Source organism: Mirounga leonina, unplaced genomic scaffold (genome assembly GCF_011800145.1).
Source record: "Mirounga leonina isolate KUSES-001 unplaced genomic scaffold, KU_Mleo_1.0 Mir_94, whole genome shotgun sequence".
In the NCBI taxonomy this organism is placed as follows: Eukaryota; Metazoa; Chordata; class Mammalia; order Carnivora; family Phocidae; genus Mirounga; species Mirounga leonina.
Window position 1 is genome coordinate 44970482 of NW_023270855.1, and position 16270 is coordinate 44986751.

Here is a 16270-nt window from a genome sequence, read left to right on the forward strand (position 1 = left end):
TCCTGGAGTCCCTGGATCGAGTCCCACATCAGGCTCCCTGCTCAGCAGGGAGTCTGCTTCTCCCTCTGACCCTCCCCCCTCTCATGTGTTCTCTTTCATTCTCTCTCTCGCAAATAAATAAATAAAATCTTTAAAAAAAAAAAAAGTGGAGATAATAGCATCCCCTTTATTTCAGTTTTCATGAATTAGTTTACCTAATAGTTGGTTACTCTGACAAATGAAAGTTATTTTGGAACCTAAGTTATGTTTGTAGGCATAATGGATTTTAAATTAATCACAAGGGTCACATATTAGCATTGTTTTGCCTACTTAATATAGAAAGAACATTAGAAATGAACAAATAAAATTCAGAAAATAGTTTATTTTTTTTCTCTTAATGAAAATCTTGCTTTGGGGCCATCAGACCCTGTTGTTTCAGGGTCTGTTTACATTTTCAATCCAAGGATATCAGGCTGTGGAAGTTCCAGGGTTGTTTCTGTATTTCCTTTATAGCATCTATGAAACCACAGCCCAACTTTGTGTTTGTAGAACTTGAGTGCAATAGAAAATGACTGCTGGGGAATGAGAATAGGTTTTAGGGCAAAAAACCCCTTTATATATATTGAATAAAGGGATGATGGAGAATGGCCACTATCATATCTCTTTAAGAGCAAGTAATGTAGTATATGGGGTGGTGTACTTGAAACTAAAAAAATTCTGGGTGCCTGGGTGGCTCAGTCAGTTAAAGTGTCTGCCTTCGGCTCAGGTCATGATCCCAGGGTCCTGGGATCAAGCCCCACATTGGGCTCCTTGCTTAGAGGGGAGCTTGCTTCTCCCTCTCCCTCTGCTGCTTCCCCTGCTTGTGCTGTCTCTCTCTTTCTCTGTCAAATAAATAAATTTTTAAAATCTTTTAAAAAAAGAAACTAAAAAGATTATATTCAGAAGTTGGCTTTTAGACAACATAACAAGTACTACAATTAAGGACCTTCATAGCTTTTCTTAGGAAGAAAAGATTTCTCTGAATTTCTTTTTTAATTTGATTTTTACATATGCGATATGTTAGGTATTTTCTACTAGTAGAAATTTGCATGACTTTCTTAATTCCTCCAGTATTTTACATATTGGCATTGTCTGTAATATAGACTAAATTCTGATTATTAAAAGGAGATACTTTAGGGGTACCTGAGTGGCTCAGTCGGTTAAGCGTTTGCCTTCAGCTCAGGTCATGATCCCGGAGTCCTGGGATCGAGCCCACATCGGGCTCCCTGCTCAGCGGGGAGCTTGCTTCTCCCTCTCCCTCTTCTGCTCCCCCTGCTTGTGCTCTCTCACTCTCTGTGTGTCAAATAAATAAATAAAATCTTTTTTTAAAAATGAATAATAAATAAAAGGAGATTATTTAATTTTGACCTTAGAACTTACCCAAGTGGCAAGGTGTAAACTGTCAACTGAATGGTGTGCCCCTTTTCTAAAGGTCTGTATCCCCGTATTTAGTATTCCAGTTCTGTCAGTGAGCATTCAGCTTTCAGCATGCCTATTCAAAGCATGTGGGGAGTCAGAGAAGGAATTTATGGTTTGGAATTTCCCAAAGCTAGATAGTGTTAGCAAGATAGTGTCTAGTAGTCCAAACCTGGGAAGTAGAATTTCAGAGTTGAAATTTTTCTTTTCACCATCCTTAAGGAAGTTCGTTAGATCCCAGTCAACTTAATGCCAGCAGTCTCTTCTTAACCTGCTTGTGGGTTTTCGCTTTGCTCTTAGGGTTGGCTTAGCTTGGCTTGGTCTAGTGCCAAAGGAAAGTCTTGCTGTCTTTGGAGTACTTTTCCAAAGAATTGAATTTTGTTGGTTTTAAATTTCCTAAAGCCACAGCAAAATCCCTTTTGAAGTGGTTTTATTAAGTAAAACAACATGCAGAGTGTTTTAGAAAAGTTTCACAAATAAGCAAGTACCCCTCATTCATTTTAGTTAGTTACTGAGTGCCTGTCAGAACACAGTGATTGATGATGATGAAAACAATGATTTCCTTCATTTAGAACTTCTCAATAACCATAGAAAATGGGGGTTCTTTACAGAGTTTTGTTTTGTTTTGTTTTTTAGATTTTTATTAATTTATTTGACAGCGAGAGACACAGCGAGAGAGGGAACACAAGCAGGGGGAGTGGGAGAGGGAGAAGCAGGCTTCCCGCTGAGCAGGGAGCCCATGCGGGGCTCGATCCCAGGACCCTGGGATCATGACCTGAGCTGAAGGGACACACTCAACGAGTGAGCCACCCAGATGCCCCTTTCACAGAGTTTCTAGATAAAGAACTGGACCTGAGTAAGAACTTGCCTGAAGTCAGACAACTAGGAGGTGGTTGGATAGAGATTTGGCTGTGTTCTCTGGAACACTGGTGCTGACCTGCCACCCTCCCTGACTTTCCCAGAGCTCCCATGGGTTCCCTAGAATATGACATCACTTCCTGCTCACAGGAGCTAGAAGGTGATCACAGGTGCTATGGGAGATTGGACAGTTGGGCTAAAGCTAAAGAAGATGTTTTTTAAATTTCATTCTAATGGATTTAATCTCATTTACTCAGTAAGACTTCATTTTGTGCCAGGCCCGGGGATACAACAATGATTCCCAAAAGCTCATGGATTCAGGAATGGCAGACATTGGAGAGTATGGTGCTGGGGATGGGGACCAGAGAAAGTGTGACAAGGAATTAGCCAGATAAGGAATTAGTCAGAGCGAGGGAGGCCACCTGGCAGTAAGATGAGTGTGGATGATAAAACCCTAGAATCTAGCTGAAGTCAGGCAGGGGGGGCACAAGCATGCCCCAAAGAGATGACCATATCTGGATGCAAAGCTTTACCCAGGCAGAAAAAGAAGGTACCGCATTCTAGGCTAGGGCAAGCATGTATGCAGGGAATGCAGAGAGCATGGAGGCATGCAACATGGCTCCATCAGGCATGAGTGGGGGGCACAGCCTTCGAAGGGGGACTCAGATGGGGTGACTGCGTGCCTTAGCTGCTGTCCAATGGAGCATGGCCTTGAATTCCTTGCCAAACAAGGAGTGAGCATAAAGTTTGTTCTGTTCCTTGTATAAGTACTCCTCAAAGTATTCAAACCTTTCTAAGGTATTGACCCTGGATCAGAAGAAAGCTCAATAGTCATTAGCTCCTGTCTACCATCTATTCTTCAGAAATGTCTTGTGACACTCATTTATCGCCTATCTTTCAGATTGAGCCCCCCAGTGGTTTAAGGGCTCTTATTCTTTTTCACTCTAAAGCAGTTTTTCTCTTTTATGCATAACTTCCTCCTGCCCAAATCTAGTGTCCTTTGGCCATTTTCCTTTTTGATCTTATTTCTCTCTTTCATGCAGTACTATTAAACCCCTTAACAATTCTCCTCATTCCTAGAGTGGATGGGTACCCACTGTGTCCTTGGCCCTAGAAGAGAGACCAAGAAGAGGGGCTCCCAGCAGAGCTCTGTGTTCCCTTGGCTTCTGCTACCTTCTTTGATGGTGGAATCCAGCAGTTCTCACCCCAATTTTTGACTTCTCTATTTGCTCCAGTTTAAGTCTAGAAATGTCAGAGCTCTACCTTCAAACTTTCTGTTTCTGTTCTCTGCCAGTTTGACATATATAGCTTCTACCTTTTCTTCAGTTCAGTTCAGTGAGTCTTTGCTCAGCTAGTATGCCAAGTACAGCGTGGGCCTGGAGTTTCTGAAAACAGTAAGTTGAGACCTTCCTCATGCCCAGGCAAGCCATAGTAAATGCTTTAAAGGGAACAGCGGAGGAAGTAAGGAATTCAGGGTGGGACAGGCCACCCATCAGAGTCTTGCACTTGCCTGGGTGACTTAGTCGGTTAAGTGCCCGACTCTTGATCTCAGCTCAGGTCTTGATCTCAGGGTTAGGAGTTCAAGCCCCATGTTGGGCTCCACGCTGCTGGGCATGGAGCATACTTAAAGAAAAGAAAGGGGAGGGGGGAAAAGGAAGGATGAAAGAAGGAAAGAAGGAAGGAAGGAAGACATAACATGACTGTGAGGCAGGAAAGAAGGTCCATAACGCTCCAGCTGACTAGCAGAGATGAAGTAATAATTCTTGTGAACATGAGGGCAGCATGGTAAATAAATAAAAAACAGAAAATAAAAAACCTGCTTAATACACCTTTTCTATTAGCACCTCCTGCATTTCTTTACTCTCCTTTATGATCAAATATCAAAGAGTTTGTGGTTGCTGCTTCCACTTCCCCTCCTCCATCCATTCTCTCCCAACCTTCTCGTCCCTCTGCTGAGTCACCAGTGACCTTCATGTTGCTAAGTCCAAGGTTTCTCCTGGGTTCTTGTCTTGCTTTGCCTCTAAGAAGCATTTTTCACAGATTGCTCTTCTCTCCTTGAATCTGTTTTTCTTGGGTCCTCCTCACTGGCAGTTCAGTCCCAGTCTCCTCTGTAAGTTCTTCTCTTCTTGACTTCTTTAAGTCCATGGGCCTGGGCCTGGGACATGGACCCCTCTCTACACTCTATTATGGTGATTTCCTCAAGTGTTGTGGCTTAAAGTGCCATCTCTATGCCCAGGACTTCCCATCTTTATATTGCTTATCTCCAACCTTGAGTCCCTGTCCATGTGCCCGTCTACCTACTTGATACCTCCTCTTGGATAGCTCATAGGTATCTCAAGTGTAACCTGATCAAAGCACAGCTCTGCTTTCCAGACCCTTCTTCCCTAAACCGGCTGCCTTCCAGTCTCCCGTATAGTAGTTAATGGTATTTCCTTTCATCTAGTTGCTCAGGCCCAAAACTAGTAGTTATCCTTGAATCTCCTCTTTCCCCAAAATCCCACACCACTTTTTTAGAAGGTCGTGTTGATTCCATCAGTGAAGTCAAAGATTTATCTACTTTTTCTTTCTTTTTTTTAAACTAGGCTTCATGCCCAATGTGGGGCTCAAATTTAGGATGTCAAGATCAAGTCAAATGCTCCACTGACTGAGCCAGCCAGAAGGCCCAAGATCTATCCACTTTTCATGTCTATTACCATAACTCTAAGCTAGGCCAGCAGCATTTCTGGACTATTCCAGCTGTAGTAGCCTCCAGACTGTGTTCCTGGTTCCACCCCTTGCCTTCCATTCTGGTCTCAGAGCAGCCACAGTGATCTTTTAAAAATGCGATTCATGGGCCGCCTGGGTGGCTCAGTCGTTGGGCGTCAGGTCGTGATCCCAGGGCCCTGGGATCGAGCCCCGCATCGGGCTCCCTGCTCCGCGGGAAGCCTGCTTCTCCCTCTCCCACTCCCCCTGCTCGTGTTCCCTCTCTCGCTGTGTCTCTCCCTGTCAAATAAATAAATAAAATCTTAAAAAAAACAAAAACTTCTGTGCTTCAAAGGATACTATCAAGAAAGTAAAAAGACAACTCGTATAATAGATACTTGATTAGAGTCTAGTATCCAGAATATATAAAGAACTCTTACCTCAACTCAACAATAAAAAGACAAATAACCCCATTAAAGAAAGGATTTATTTTTTTAAAAAAATTATTGTCAGAGAGAGTACACAAGCAGGGGGAGAGGCAGGCTGAGGGAGAAGCAGGCTTCCCGCTGAGCAAGGAGCCCGATGCAGGATCCGATCCCAGGACCCTGGCATCATGACCCGAGCAGAAGGCAGACAGACGCCTAACCGACTGAGCCACCCAGGCGCCCAAGAGCAAAGGATTTAAATAGACCTTTCCCCAAAGAAGAATGGCCAATAAACACATGAAAAGATGTTTAGTGTCATTAGTCTTTTTTTTAAAGATTTTATTTATTTATTTGACAGAGAGAGACACAGCGAGAGCGGGAACACAAGCAGGGGGAGCAGGAGAGGGAGAAGCAGGCCTCCCGTAGAGCAGGGAGCCCGATGCGGGACTCGATCCCAGGACCCTGGGATCATGACCTGAGCCGAAGGCAGACGCTTAACGACTGAGCCACCCGGGCGCCCTAGTGTCATCAGTCTTTAGAGAAAAGCAAATCAAACCCACAATGAACTACTACCTCACACCCACTGGTGTGACTATAATAAAAAAGACAATAGCAAGTGTTGGTGAGGATGTGGAGAAATTGGAACCCTCATCAGTTGCGATGGGAATGGAAAATGGTACAGCCACTTTATAAATTTTTTTTTAAGATTTTATTTATTTATTTGAGAGAGAGAGAGAGAGAGAGAAACAGCATGAGAGGGGATAGGGTCAGAGGAAGAAGCAGGCTTCCCGCTGAGCCGGGAGCCCGATGTGGGACTAGATCCCGGGACTCCGGGATCGTGACCCGAGCTGAAGGCAGTCGCTTAACCAACTGAGGCACCCAGGCACCCGAGGTACAGCCACTTTATAAAAGTTTGGCATTTGCTCAGAAAGTTAAACAGTTACCATATGACTCCGCAGCTCTCCCTAGACACGTGTTCACACAAACACTTCCACATAAATGTTCATAGTAGCATTATTCATAATAGCCCAAAGTGGAAATAACCCAAATGTCCATCCACTGATAAATGGGTGAACAAATTATATCCATACAATGGAATATTATTTGGCCCTAAAAAGGGATGAAGCGCTGATATACAACAACTTGTAAGAACCGTGAAAACATGCTATGGGATAGGTGCAAGCCACAAAAGGACCCATACGGTGTGATTCCATTTGTGTGAAATGTCCAGGAGAGACAAACTGTAGAGACAGAAAGGTTAGTGGTTGCTCGGTGGGAGGAGGAGGGGGAAAGGGGGAATGACTGCTGACGGGAACAGGGTTTCTTCTGGGGGTGAGGAGAGTGTTGTAGAAATAGATAGTGGTAATGGTTGTACATCGTGAATTTACTAATAGCCACTGAATTTTATGTATACTTTTAAGGGTGAATTTTATGGTATGTGAATTACATATCAAAAAAATCAACACTAATTAAAAAAATGCAATTCATATCATGTGATAACTACTCTGTAAAATCCCCATTGCTCCCTGTAATGATTTTCTGTTGCCACTGTAACAAATGGCCACTAACTTAGCGGCTTAAAACACAAATTTATTTATTGCCTTCCATTTCTATAGGGTACAAGTCCAACATGGGTCTCCCTGGGCTAAAATCAAGGTGTTCTAAGGACTGCCTTCCTTCTGAAGGAAATAGGGGAAGAGTCCATTTCCTTGCCTTTTCCAGCCTGTTAAAGCCACCTGCATTCCTTGGCTTGTACTTTCTTCCTCCACCTTTGGAGCCAACAGCATAGTGTCTCTGACTCTAGGTCACCGTCTCTCTGACCACAGCTGGAAGAAGTTGTCCACTTTTAAGGACTTGTGTGATTAGATAGGGCCCATCTGGGTAATCCAGGCTCATCGCCCCATCTCAGGGTCCTTAACCTTAATCACACCCACAGAGGTCTTTTTCCCTTGTAACTTACTCTGAGAATCAGCACGTGGACATCTTGGGGGGCTATCCTTCTGCCGATCACAGTTCCCATCACAGACAAACAAAAGCCAGAGTCATTCCCCTCACTGACAAGGCTCTTCGAGGTGGCCCCCCTTGTCTAACTTCACCTCATGGTGTCGGGCTCCCTGCTCAGCGGGAAGTCTGCTTCTCCCTCTCCCACTCCCCCTGCTTGTGTTCCCTCTCTCGCTGTGTCTCTCTCTGTCAAATAAATAAATAAAATCTTTAAAAATCAATCAATCAATCAATCAATCAATCAATCAATCCCTGGACCTTGAAAATTCGTAGCTCTTGACGAGTTATTTGCATTATTTAAATTTGCACTGTTTAAAATTCTACATGTAAAGGGAAACGGTTTGAGTATTTGTATATTGCTCCATTTGAATTTTACAAAATGGAATTCAGACGAAATGCTTTTGTACTATAACTTCATAAGGGCGACTTTCAACAGAACTGGCAGAGTCCATATGAAGGGTCTTCACCCTCGGGGACAGGATAACTTCTCTTTTTCAACACGCTCTTCTGGTGCTTTCTCTTTCAGAAAGCATGCTCTGAATTGCCATCGGATGAAGCCAGCTCTCTTCAGTGTGCTCTGTGAGATCAAGGAAAAGACAGGTAGGCCATTGAGAAGACATTTTTTGTGGGTCCAGGACCATGACAACCACGCCCCTCTGGTCCTGGCTCAACCTGATGTGTGTCGTGGACTGTCATGCCTGTCACATCTCCCTCAGTGGATGGTTCACATGCTTCCTTTCTGCCTTGTCAGTGCCTGTTCTCTGGTGTATCACATCCTTGTATTTTGCAGTTTGTATCTGGAGTAATACTGTTGCCAGTGAGTAACAAGCAGCTGCATTGTTCTTAAGCACTGTGGCATTCAGTTGTTTTGGAAAAGGAAAAGATGATAGAATTAGAAAAATAGAATAATAACAATTTTGTTTTATTTGTTTTAAGCATTCAGAGTAATCCCCATGGAGGCTTCTGCCACCGCAAATCCTTTTGTTAAAAAACAAAACAAAACAAAACAAAAAAACAAAAAAAAAACCCACAAAACTTTATTTTGAGTTAATTTTAGATTTGCAGAAAAGTTAAAAAATAGGACAGCCCATTCTCCTGTACCCTTCTCCCCACGTCCTGTCATGTCAACACCTTCAGAACCACAATGCAATGATCAAAACCAGGACATGAACCTTGGTACAGTGCTCTTGAACTGAACAACGGGCTTTATTCGGATTTCCCCAGTCTTTGCCCTAATGCCCTTTTCCTGGTCCAGCCTCCCACATTGCATTTAGTCATTCTGTCTCCTTAGTCTCCTCTGATCTGTGACAGTTCCTCAGTCTTTCTTCATCATCTGTGACCTTCACACTTTGGTTGAGAACTGCTCATTTTGTGGGACTGACATTTGTGGGGAACCATATTAGTTCAAAGAAATACTTCATGGCGGATCTTCATGGTATTGCTCCCAACCCAGCTAGCAGCCAACATTTTATCTATTGTCTTTACCAACACTTTCTTTTCTCATAAAAGCCAGCCTGGGCTATATTTCATTCCTGATCCTTTTACCTTCGAGTGCACTTTGTAACCAAGAAGTTTTATTCTTCATTTGTTCTCATAGGTTGCTTGTGCATGATTAACTTTTTATTTTGAAATAATCAACAGATTTACAGAAATGTTCCAAGAACAGTGCAAATACATTTTCTTCCTGCACTGTCAGGGAATAGGTTGCTGCCATGATGCCCATGACCCCTGCACACTGGAGTGTGTGTTTCCAGTGAACAAGAGAGTTTCCTGTGTCCCCCCAGGACAACCCTCAGAGTCAGGAAGTGACATTAATATGCCACTACCATGGAATCCCAACCTTATTCAAGCTTTGTCAGTTGCCCCAATAATTTATAGAAAAGGATGCAGGCCAGGACCTTGTGTTACATGTAGTTATCATGTCCCTTTGGTCTTTTCCCCTCTGTGACCAGCCCCATTTTTCCTTGACTTTCATGACCTTGACCATCTGGAAGATCACGGGCAGACCCCTCCATTTGGGTTTATCTGATGTTTCCTCACAATTAGATCTCCGCTTTCATTATCCTCGGTACTTTTACTTATCTGTTCAGTTTTCCTTGCCCCCCATGTATACCCGATCCTCCTCCCTAATGTGAACCCCTTTTCACCCCTCAGCCCCCACTCCCATCCCCCACCAGGTCACTGCTGGGACAGCTCCCATGTGATGCCCTCTCGCCCAGAGCCAACTCGCCCTCCTCCAAAGATGCCCCCTCAGGGCTGTGACATCCCATGCTGAGCTCCCACCCAGGTGCCTCTCAAAGGTGTTTGAATGTCTAATGGCCTGTCTTGTCCGTTTTGTATTTAAATTATGGGGAGTAGATATTATGGCTTCTAGTAGATTGAAGTGCAAAGGTTGGGTGTTTTGCAGGTTTCAACAAGTTTACCCTCAGGCCCTCACAGCACTCCCTTCTGTGTTGTATATGAATTGGATAAACAGCACTTCTACAACTGAGTGAGCAACAAACCCCGGAGTCCTGTGGGCAGGAAGAAACTGTCCATGGCAGCGTATGTCCATCCTCTGGAGACGTTGGCTATCATCACATGCTCCTTAGTACTATTGAATTGTGTGACATTGGTCACCCTCATAAAAAATCAGCCAGGGTTGGTACCTCTTGCTAGGGTGTGCTGCCCCCCTGCCCAGCCCTCACCTGGCCCTGGGTAAAAACAGCTCTTCTGGGGCTCCCCGCTGCCCCCAGCAGTTGGCTCTGTCATCATAGCTCCTTGGATGTGTGGGACCCTGAGGTTTTTTAAATGACGACAACCTAGCTCTGCAAATATGGAATTTAGCAGTACTAAAAACATTTTTTTTTAAGATTTTATTTATTTAATTGGAGAGAGAGAGAGCGAGCAAGCAGGGGGAGTGGGAGAGAGAAGCAGGCTTCCCGCTGAGCAGGGAGCCCGATGCGGGGCTCGATCCCAGGACCCTGGGATCATGACCTGAGCCGAAGGCAGACATTTAACCGACTGAGCCACCCAGGCGCCCCCTAAAAACAATTTTTAAGGGTACCTGGGTGACTCCGTTGGTTAAGCGTCCTACTCTTGATTTTGGCTCAGGTCATGATCTCCCTGTTGTGAGATGGAGCCCAGCGTTGGGCTCTGCGCTGGGCGTGGAGTCTGTTTAAGATTCTCTCTCTCTCTTCCTCTCCCTCATGCTTCCTTTCTACCAACTTGGCTCAAACGTTGGGCTGCATAATGCGTTTTGGGACGTGGTACCACAGGAATGGGCCAGCACTGCTCAGCCTTGAAAATTGCAGGCCATCTGCAATTGCCATGAGCTGGGCTCCATGTGGCCTGGCCGAGTTGTCAAGTTCACTGTGGCCAAGTGTCTTTTCTCATCAGTAGGAAATGCAGCTGTGGGAGCGCTGTGTGTCCAACATGTGAGTGGCAGGAGAGTACACAAGATCTCAGTTATGCTTCAGCTCCTCCCAGTCTTGTGATGGGTATAACCCAGTATTAGCCCAAAGAAAACTACTCAGGGCCCTGATCCTGCACCCTGGCACCAGTGGGTCACCACCTTATTGGTGATCCTGAGAGACAGGCCTCTTGGGACTCCTCATGCAGGGACAAAGCATGTCTGCTTCTTGAGTTAACCCACATTCTTCACATTCCCCTTTGGCTAAAGTCTGCAACAGGCCTTTAGGGTAAAGACCAAACCTGCGCAGAGCATTTAAAGCCCAGTGCGCATTGTTGGAGCACAGGTTGCAGTCCAGTAGCTCCGAGCTTCCTGGCATCATTGCCCCACCCTGCTGGCAGCCTCTCGCTTTCCTCTTGTTTTAGAGATAAGCAGAGTGAACCTCTGGAGAGAGCAGGTCACACCCCAGTAGCCCACAGCCAGGCTGCATGCTGCCCTTCCACACCCTGTCCTGGCTCAGAAAGGGAAGCCTCCCTGTGCCTCCCAGCCCGCACCCACCAGCCCCAAGTGCCATCTGTGTCCCCGCTGCTCTCACTGCATCCACGATGGCTCTGGGCCTTTGCCATCTGTCTCCTCCAGTGAGCTCAGGGTCCAGCTGTACTGTGTTCTACGACTGTCCTGGTACCTGGCACACAGTGCCATGTACCTTGGGTTTTTGTTGAATGAAGAACTGTTTCTGGTGACTGATACCTCTTAATTGAAATCCTTTTCATCCTGTTCACTTTATGGGGTTCAGGAAGATTGTGTCTGCGGCCTGACTTAGAACACAAGGCTATTGTTCGCGTCGTCCTGAGAAAAAAGCCATCCTGTGTATAAACCTTGAGTTGGCAGACGTACCTGGAAGCACTGCCTCACTCCACTGCCTTCCACCGTCTCCTCTGGCCCGTGGGAGGGACACTGGAGTGTCTTCCAGCCCAGGGATGTCCGGGCATCCCTGCCCGCAGAGCTCTCTGAAGGCCAAGGACCGCCCCCCCCGGAGTGCACCCTCCCTCCTGAGTCCTTCCCTTGGAACAGCCATTCTCGGCATCTAGAGGAGCTGTCCTAAAAGGACAAAATAAAAAAAATAAATAATAAAAAAAAAGAACAAAATAAAGCATGTCTGAAGAGTTTTGAATTTAGCTGGGAGGACCAAGTACTGGCTCAGTCCCTTTCCTGAAACCCTTGGGGCTAGATGCATTACAGAATTCAGAGTTGTTTGGATCTTAGGCATGTTGTGTTGATGATTCCTGAGGCAGAGCCTGCATTCCAAAGGTGACATTTAGCACCAGAGCAGGAACATTCTTACACACTGGCTGGGTCAGGCTTTGCCTCCAAATGAACTTGAGGGCCAACTTCTGGAAAAACGTTGGCTCTTGGACTGTGGATGGGCAGGCAGCTTAGACCCCGTGTGCTGAGGAAGCTCCCTGAAAAGCCACCCGGCATCTTGGGCAGTCGACTCAGGGACCTGCTTTGTCTTCTCCGTGCGGTCGCTGTCCCCTGTGCCGGTCGTAAGCGCACATCTATACCTGGGTTTGGTCGGTTCTGTGCTTACCGTCTCCTGCGAAACGAGAAGTCCTGGAGACCTGTCTCGGCCAGCCTTGCTCTTGGGCCAAGGAACCGTCTCTGCTGCAGGAGCAACAGCTGGCTGCCTTTCAGGGGCGTAAATGTAAATAATGGGTAACATAAGGGAACATCTTGTTATTTCCTGACCACTGTTCATTGGCCTGGTGAGGACCTGTCAGGCTTGAGTAATCCAGCGGGCTTTTTACCTTCATTTCCCTTTCCTCGTCAGCCAGTCGGGTCTGTTGCAATTGCAAATTCATGATCTTGATCTTGGAGTTGTAGGTTTGAGCCCCACATTGGTGTGGAGATTGCTTTAAAATAATACAAATCTTTTAAAAAGCTCAAGAACCTGACGGGTTTTAGTTGCAGGTGCACCTCCAAAAAAGAGTGAGCCAGGAGCTTTAAGGCCTTAGTATGGACCCAGATTCTTAGAAAGCACGCCTTTCTTGCAGAGTCTATTACCCTGTTCAGGTTTTTTCTTAGGGTTTGGCCATTGACTAAAATGATCTTGTGCTTTTGTTTCTGGTCTTCAGGGACAACCTTCACCCTTTGAGTTGGTCCCATTTCCTGTCCTTACCTTGCCCGTCTGTCCCTCCCAGGCTCCTGGTCGCATCCTCTCCACCAGCACTTGAGGGCAGAGCTGAGGAGAGGCCTCCCTGTCCATGTCTGACTTGCAGCAACGCTTCTAAAGGGTCCCCAGTATGTCTGAGTGTGCCAGGCAGTCTGGGGAGATGCTTGTTATCAGGTTAAGGAGCCTTCTTTCTATTCATGGTCTGCTAAGGGTTGTTGTTTTGTTTTTAAGATTTATTTTTAAGTAATCTCTCCATCCAGCACGGGGCTGGAATTTATAATCCTGAGATCAAAAGTTGCATGCTCCACTGACTGAGCCAGCCAGGTACCCCGGTTTGCTAAGGGTTTTTATCATTAGTGGCTATTGTTTTTGTTGTTGTTGTTGTTTTGTTTTAAAGATTTTGTTTATTTATTTGACAGAGAAATAGCACAAGTAGGCAGGGTGGCAGGGAGAGGGAGAAGTAGGCTCTCCGCTGAGCAGGGAGCCCGACGTGCGGATCGATCCCAGGACCCTGGGATCGGGAGCGGAGGTTTTTCTCCTTTAGGTTACTGTGATGATTTACATTGATTTTCATTTGCACTGACACAGTTTGAAAACACCTGTACGCAGAAATAAATCCTCTGGGCGACGATTCATATATTTATGCACATACATGTACATAGGCTGCTAACGTCAGGTTGCTGGTCATTTAGTTAGACAGCCATGCATCTCTGCATGAATGAGGCTGGGTCGTGATTTCCTTCTGAGCTCCTGTCTTGAGGTCTCTTTATGGTGAGTTTGGCTTTTCCTGGGTCTCTTCTCTGCAGCAGTGTGTTGAAGAAAGGGGCTCTGTCTCCCTTGAGAGCTTGGTAGTCATAAAATGGCGTGGTGGCCTTTTGGGAGAGGTTTCTTAGCAGAAGTTCCTATTTCTGGAACACGATTCTGTGAGGCCAAGCGTGTTCCAAGGAGCTGGGGTGATGACAGCAAACCAGACAGTGATGGTCTTTAGCGAGCAGGGTAGTTTCACACAACAATAATAGAGACAGACCTGCAGCTTCAGGGCCTTGAGTAGAAGTGGGCCTCTACCTGCCTGATGGCACATCTTCCCTTCCTTGTTGGGAAAGAGTCTCAGAAGCAGGAATGGCTTGGTGCTCCAGGCCAACCTGTCACCTCCATGGCCACGCTGGGCGCCCCCAGGCACTCGGAAACCCCACTCCTGTTCCCATACTATTGCCTTGGTTGAGGTGTTCTTTCCTGGGCCAGGGAACCTGGTCTTCCTCCTCTGTGAAGGCTTGCCTGAACTCCTTTGCTCCCCAAATCCAACACAGCAGCTACAGCCTGTGTTCCTGCCACATTCACCATGTCACCGGGCCTGCATTCTCAGAGTTAGAGGGGCCTGCCTCCCCAGTAGATGGATTTTCCTGTGGGAATGAATCACTCTTCTTTAAAACATGGTCCTGCTCTTCATTTAGCATCTCTGCATCCCCTTGATGGGAGCTTATGGAGTGAGCCTTTCTACTGCACACAGGACTTACCCTCAGTTTCTTGTCTCCAGGACCCAGGAATCTTCCATAGGGTTTTTCCAGATGACAGCCCCATCTCTGCCACAACACTGAAGACAATAATGATGCAGAGACGCAGGAATCCTGCAAACATGGGGGAGGAAATAGGTTTACTCCCGAGAGGGTCACTTCTGGACTGTTCCTATGGAACCCCAGAGCTTGGATCTGAGACTGGGACATCTCAGGGACATGTCAGAGCTTCTGGCAGTGACCCAGGCTCAGTCTGCTCTGGCCTTGAGGAGGGTTTGGCTCACCACCACCCAATACCAGTGTGAAATACAAGCAAGAAGAAGTTCTGGGAAAAGGAAAGGGAAAATAAAGCAGACATACAAAATAACAAGCCCGAAAGTCTCATTAGATTCAACAGACAAAATTACTCCATCACGTTGCTGTAAAAGTTTCTATGTGCAGCCTCTTCTGTCTGTGTTGGCTTCTCCGTGGACAGGTGACAAACCCAGATGCCACCTTTTGGGGAGTCCTGACCTAGGTTGGAACTGAACTAAACAAGCTAAAATCCTTTGGACTGCACCCATAGAAGAAGGGAGAAGGATCAAGAGGGGTCCCCAAGGAAAGGGCATTTGAAGGCAGTAATACAGCAGTGTTGACCTGCCTGGACCTGCACGCTTACAGGTTCTTCCTCAGGTACATGTTAGGCTCCATGACATGCCTGTTCTGGAGCAGAGACCGCTAGACCATAGCGCTGGGAAATAAGGTTTTATTGGAACACAGCTGCTCATTTGTCTACTCTTGTCTGGGCTGCTTTGGTGCTACAGGGTGACTGAGCAGTAGTGACAAGAGACCCCATGGCCCCCAAAGCCCAAAAGAGTTACTCTCTGGCTCTTTACAGTTTACGGATCTTGGTGGGAGGAACTCGGCCTCTGGAGCCAGGAGCAGGAAAGTGGGTGAGGGACGGCAGTTCCAGAAGGGCAGGGTTGGCAGAGGTTTTCTGAGCTGCAGGAGGGAAGAACTGTGATGGGCTGCAGGTGGGGACACTGGGGGCGTTGTGGGGGCCCCCAGCCTGTGGCTTGACGGGGTGTTCTCAGCAGCAGCGCCTATACCCGGGCATTAGGGCTCAGAAACTGCCCATTACCAGCAACAATTGCCACTGACCAAGTCTGGATCAGTCCAGTTTCCGTGATGGGGCAGGAAGGTGCTGATCCTCTAATCTCTGCAGTCAGAGCCCGCCAAGGGGTGTGCATAGTCTACCGGGTCCCCCGGTGAGTGCAGAGTTAGTCTGGGAAACCTCTGGCCTATCAGATGAAATTACCCTAATAAGAAAAGACTCCTGGGTCCCATGTACACACTCCATTGGTGTCCATCCTGAGGGAAGGATGTGGGGGAGACCCAAGAGATAGGAGCGACGGAAGCAGAAAGAGCAACCACAAGCTGCTGGGACCTCCCCTATAGCTGGAGTTGCTTGGTTGTTTTGTTTTTTTTTTTTTCTTAAACAATTGGGCCCAGGTACAGAAGATAATTTACCACCTGCCACCCCTTTCTATGTTCTCCAATATCAGAGGCATTGTGTGAGGGAGGAAACACTCTCACAAAAGATGACGGTGATTGCTGGGATGAGCACTTTGCCAGAATTCCTTGTAGAATTCCCTTATTACCTTTGCTTCTTTGACTGCAAGAGAAGTTGGAGCCAGTGGAGCTCAATTCAAGCCCGAGAATGAGGACAGGTGCACTCACCTCAGCCCAGGTCTCAGTGACCACACTGGGTCTGCCCCAGATGCCCTGTTCCTGCCACGATGTAGGGGCAGGAGAA

General features: G+C 46.5%; 1 protein-coding gene across 1 annotated transcript in view; it reads left to right on the plus strand.

The window, feature by feature from the left end:
* The window catches only part of PBX4 (PBX homeobox 4), a 34321-nt gene that overhangs the window by 4975 nt on the left and 13076 nt on the right, over positions 1 to 16270 (plus strand). Inside the window, exon 2 of the mRNA XM_034997348.1 lies at positions 7927 to 8000. Within this exon, the coding sequence (XP_034853239.1) occupies positions 7927 to 8000 (74 nt within the window). The remainder of the gene's footprint in view (positions 1 to 7926; positions 8001 to 16270) is intronic.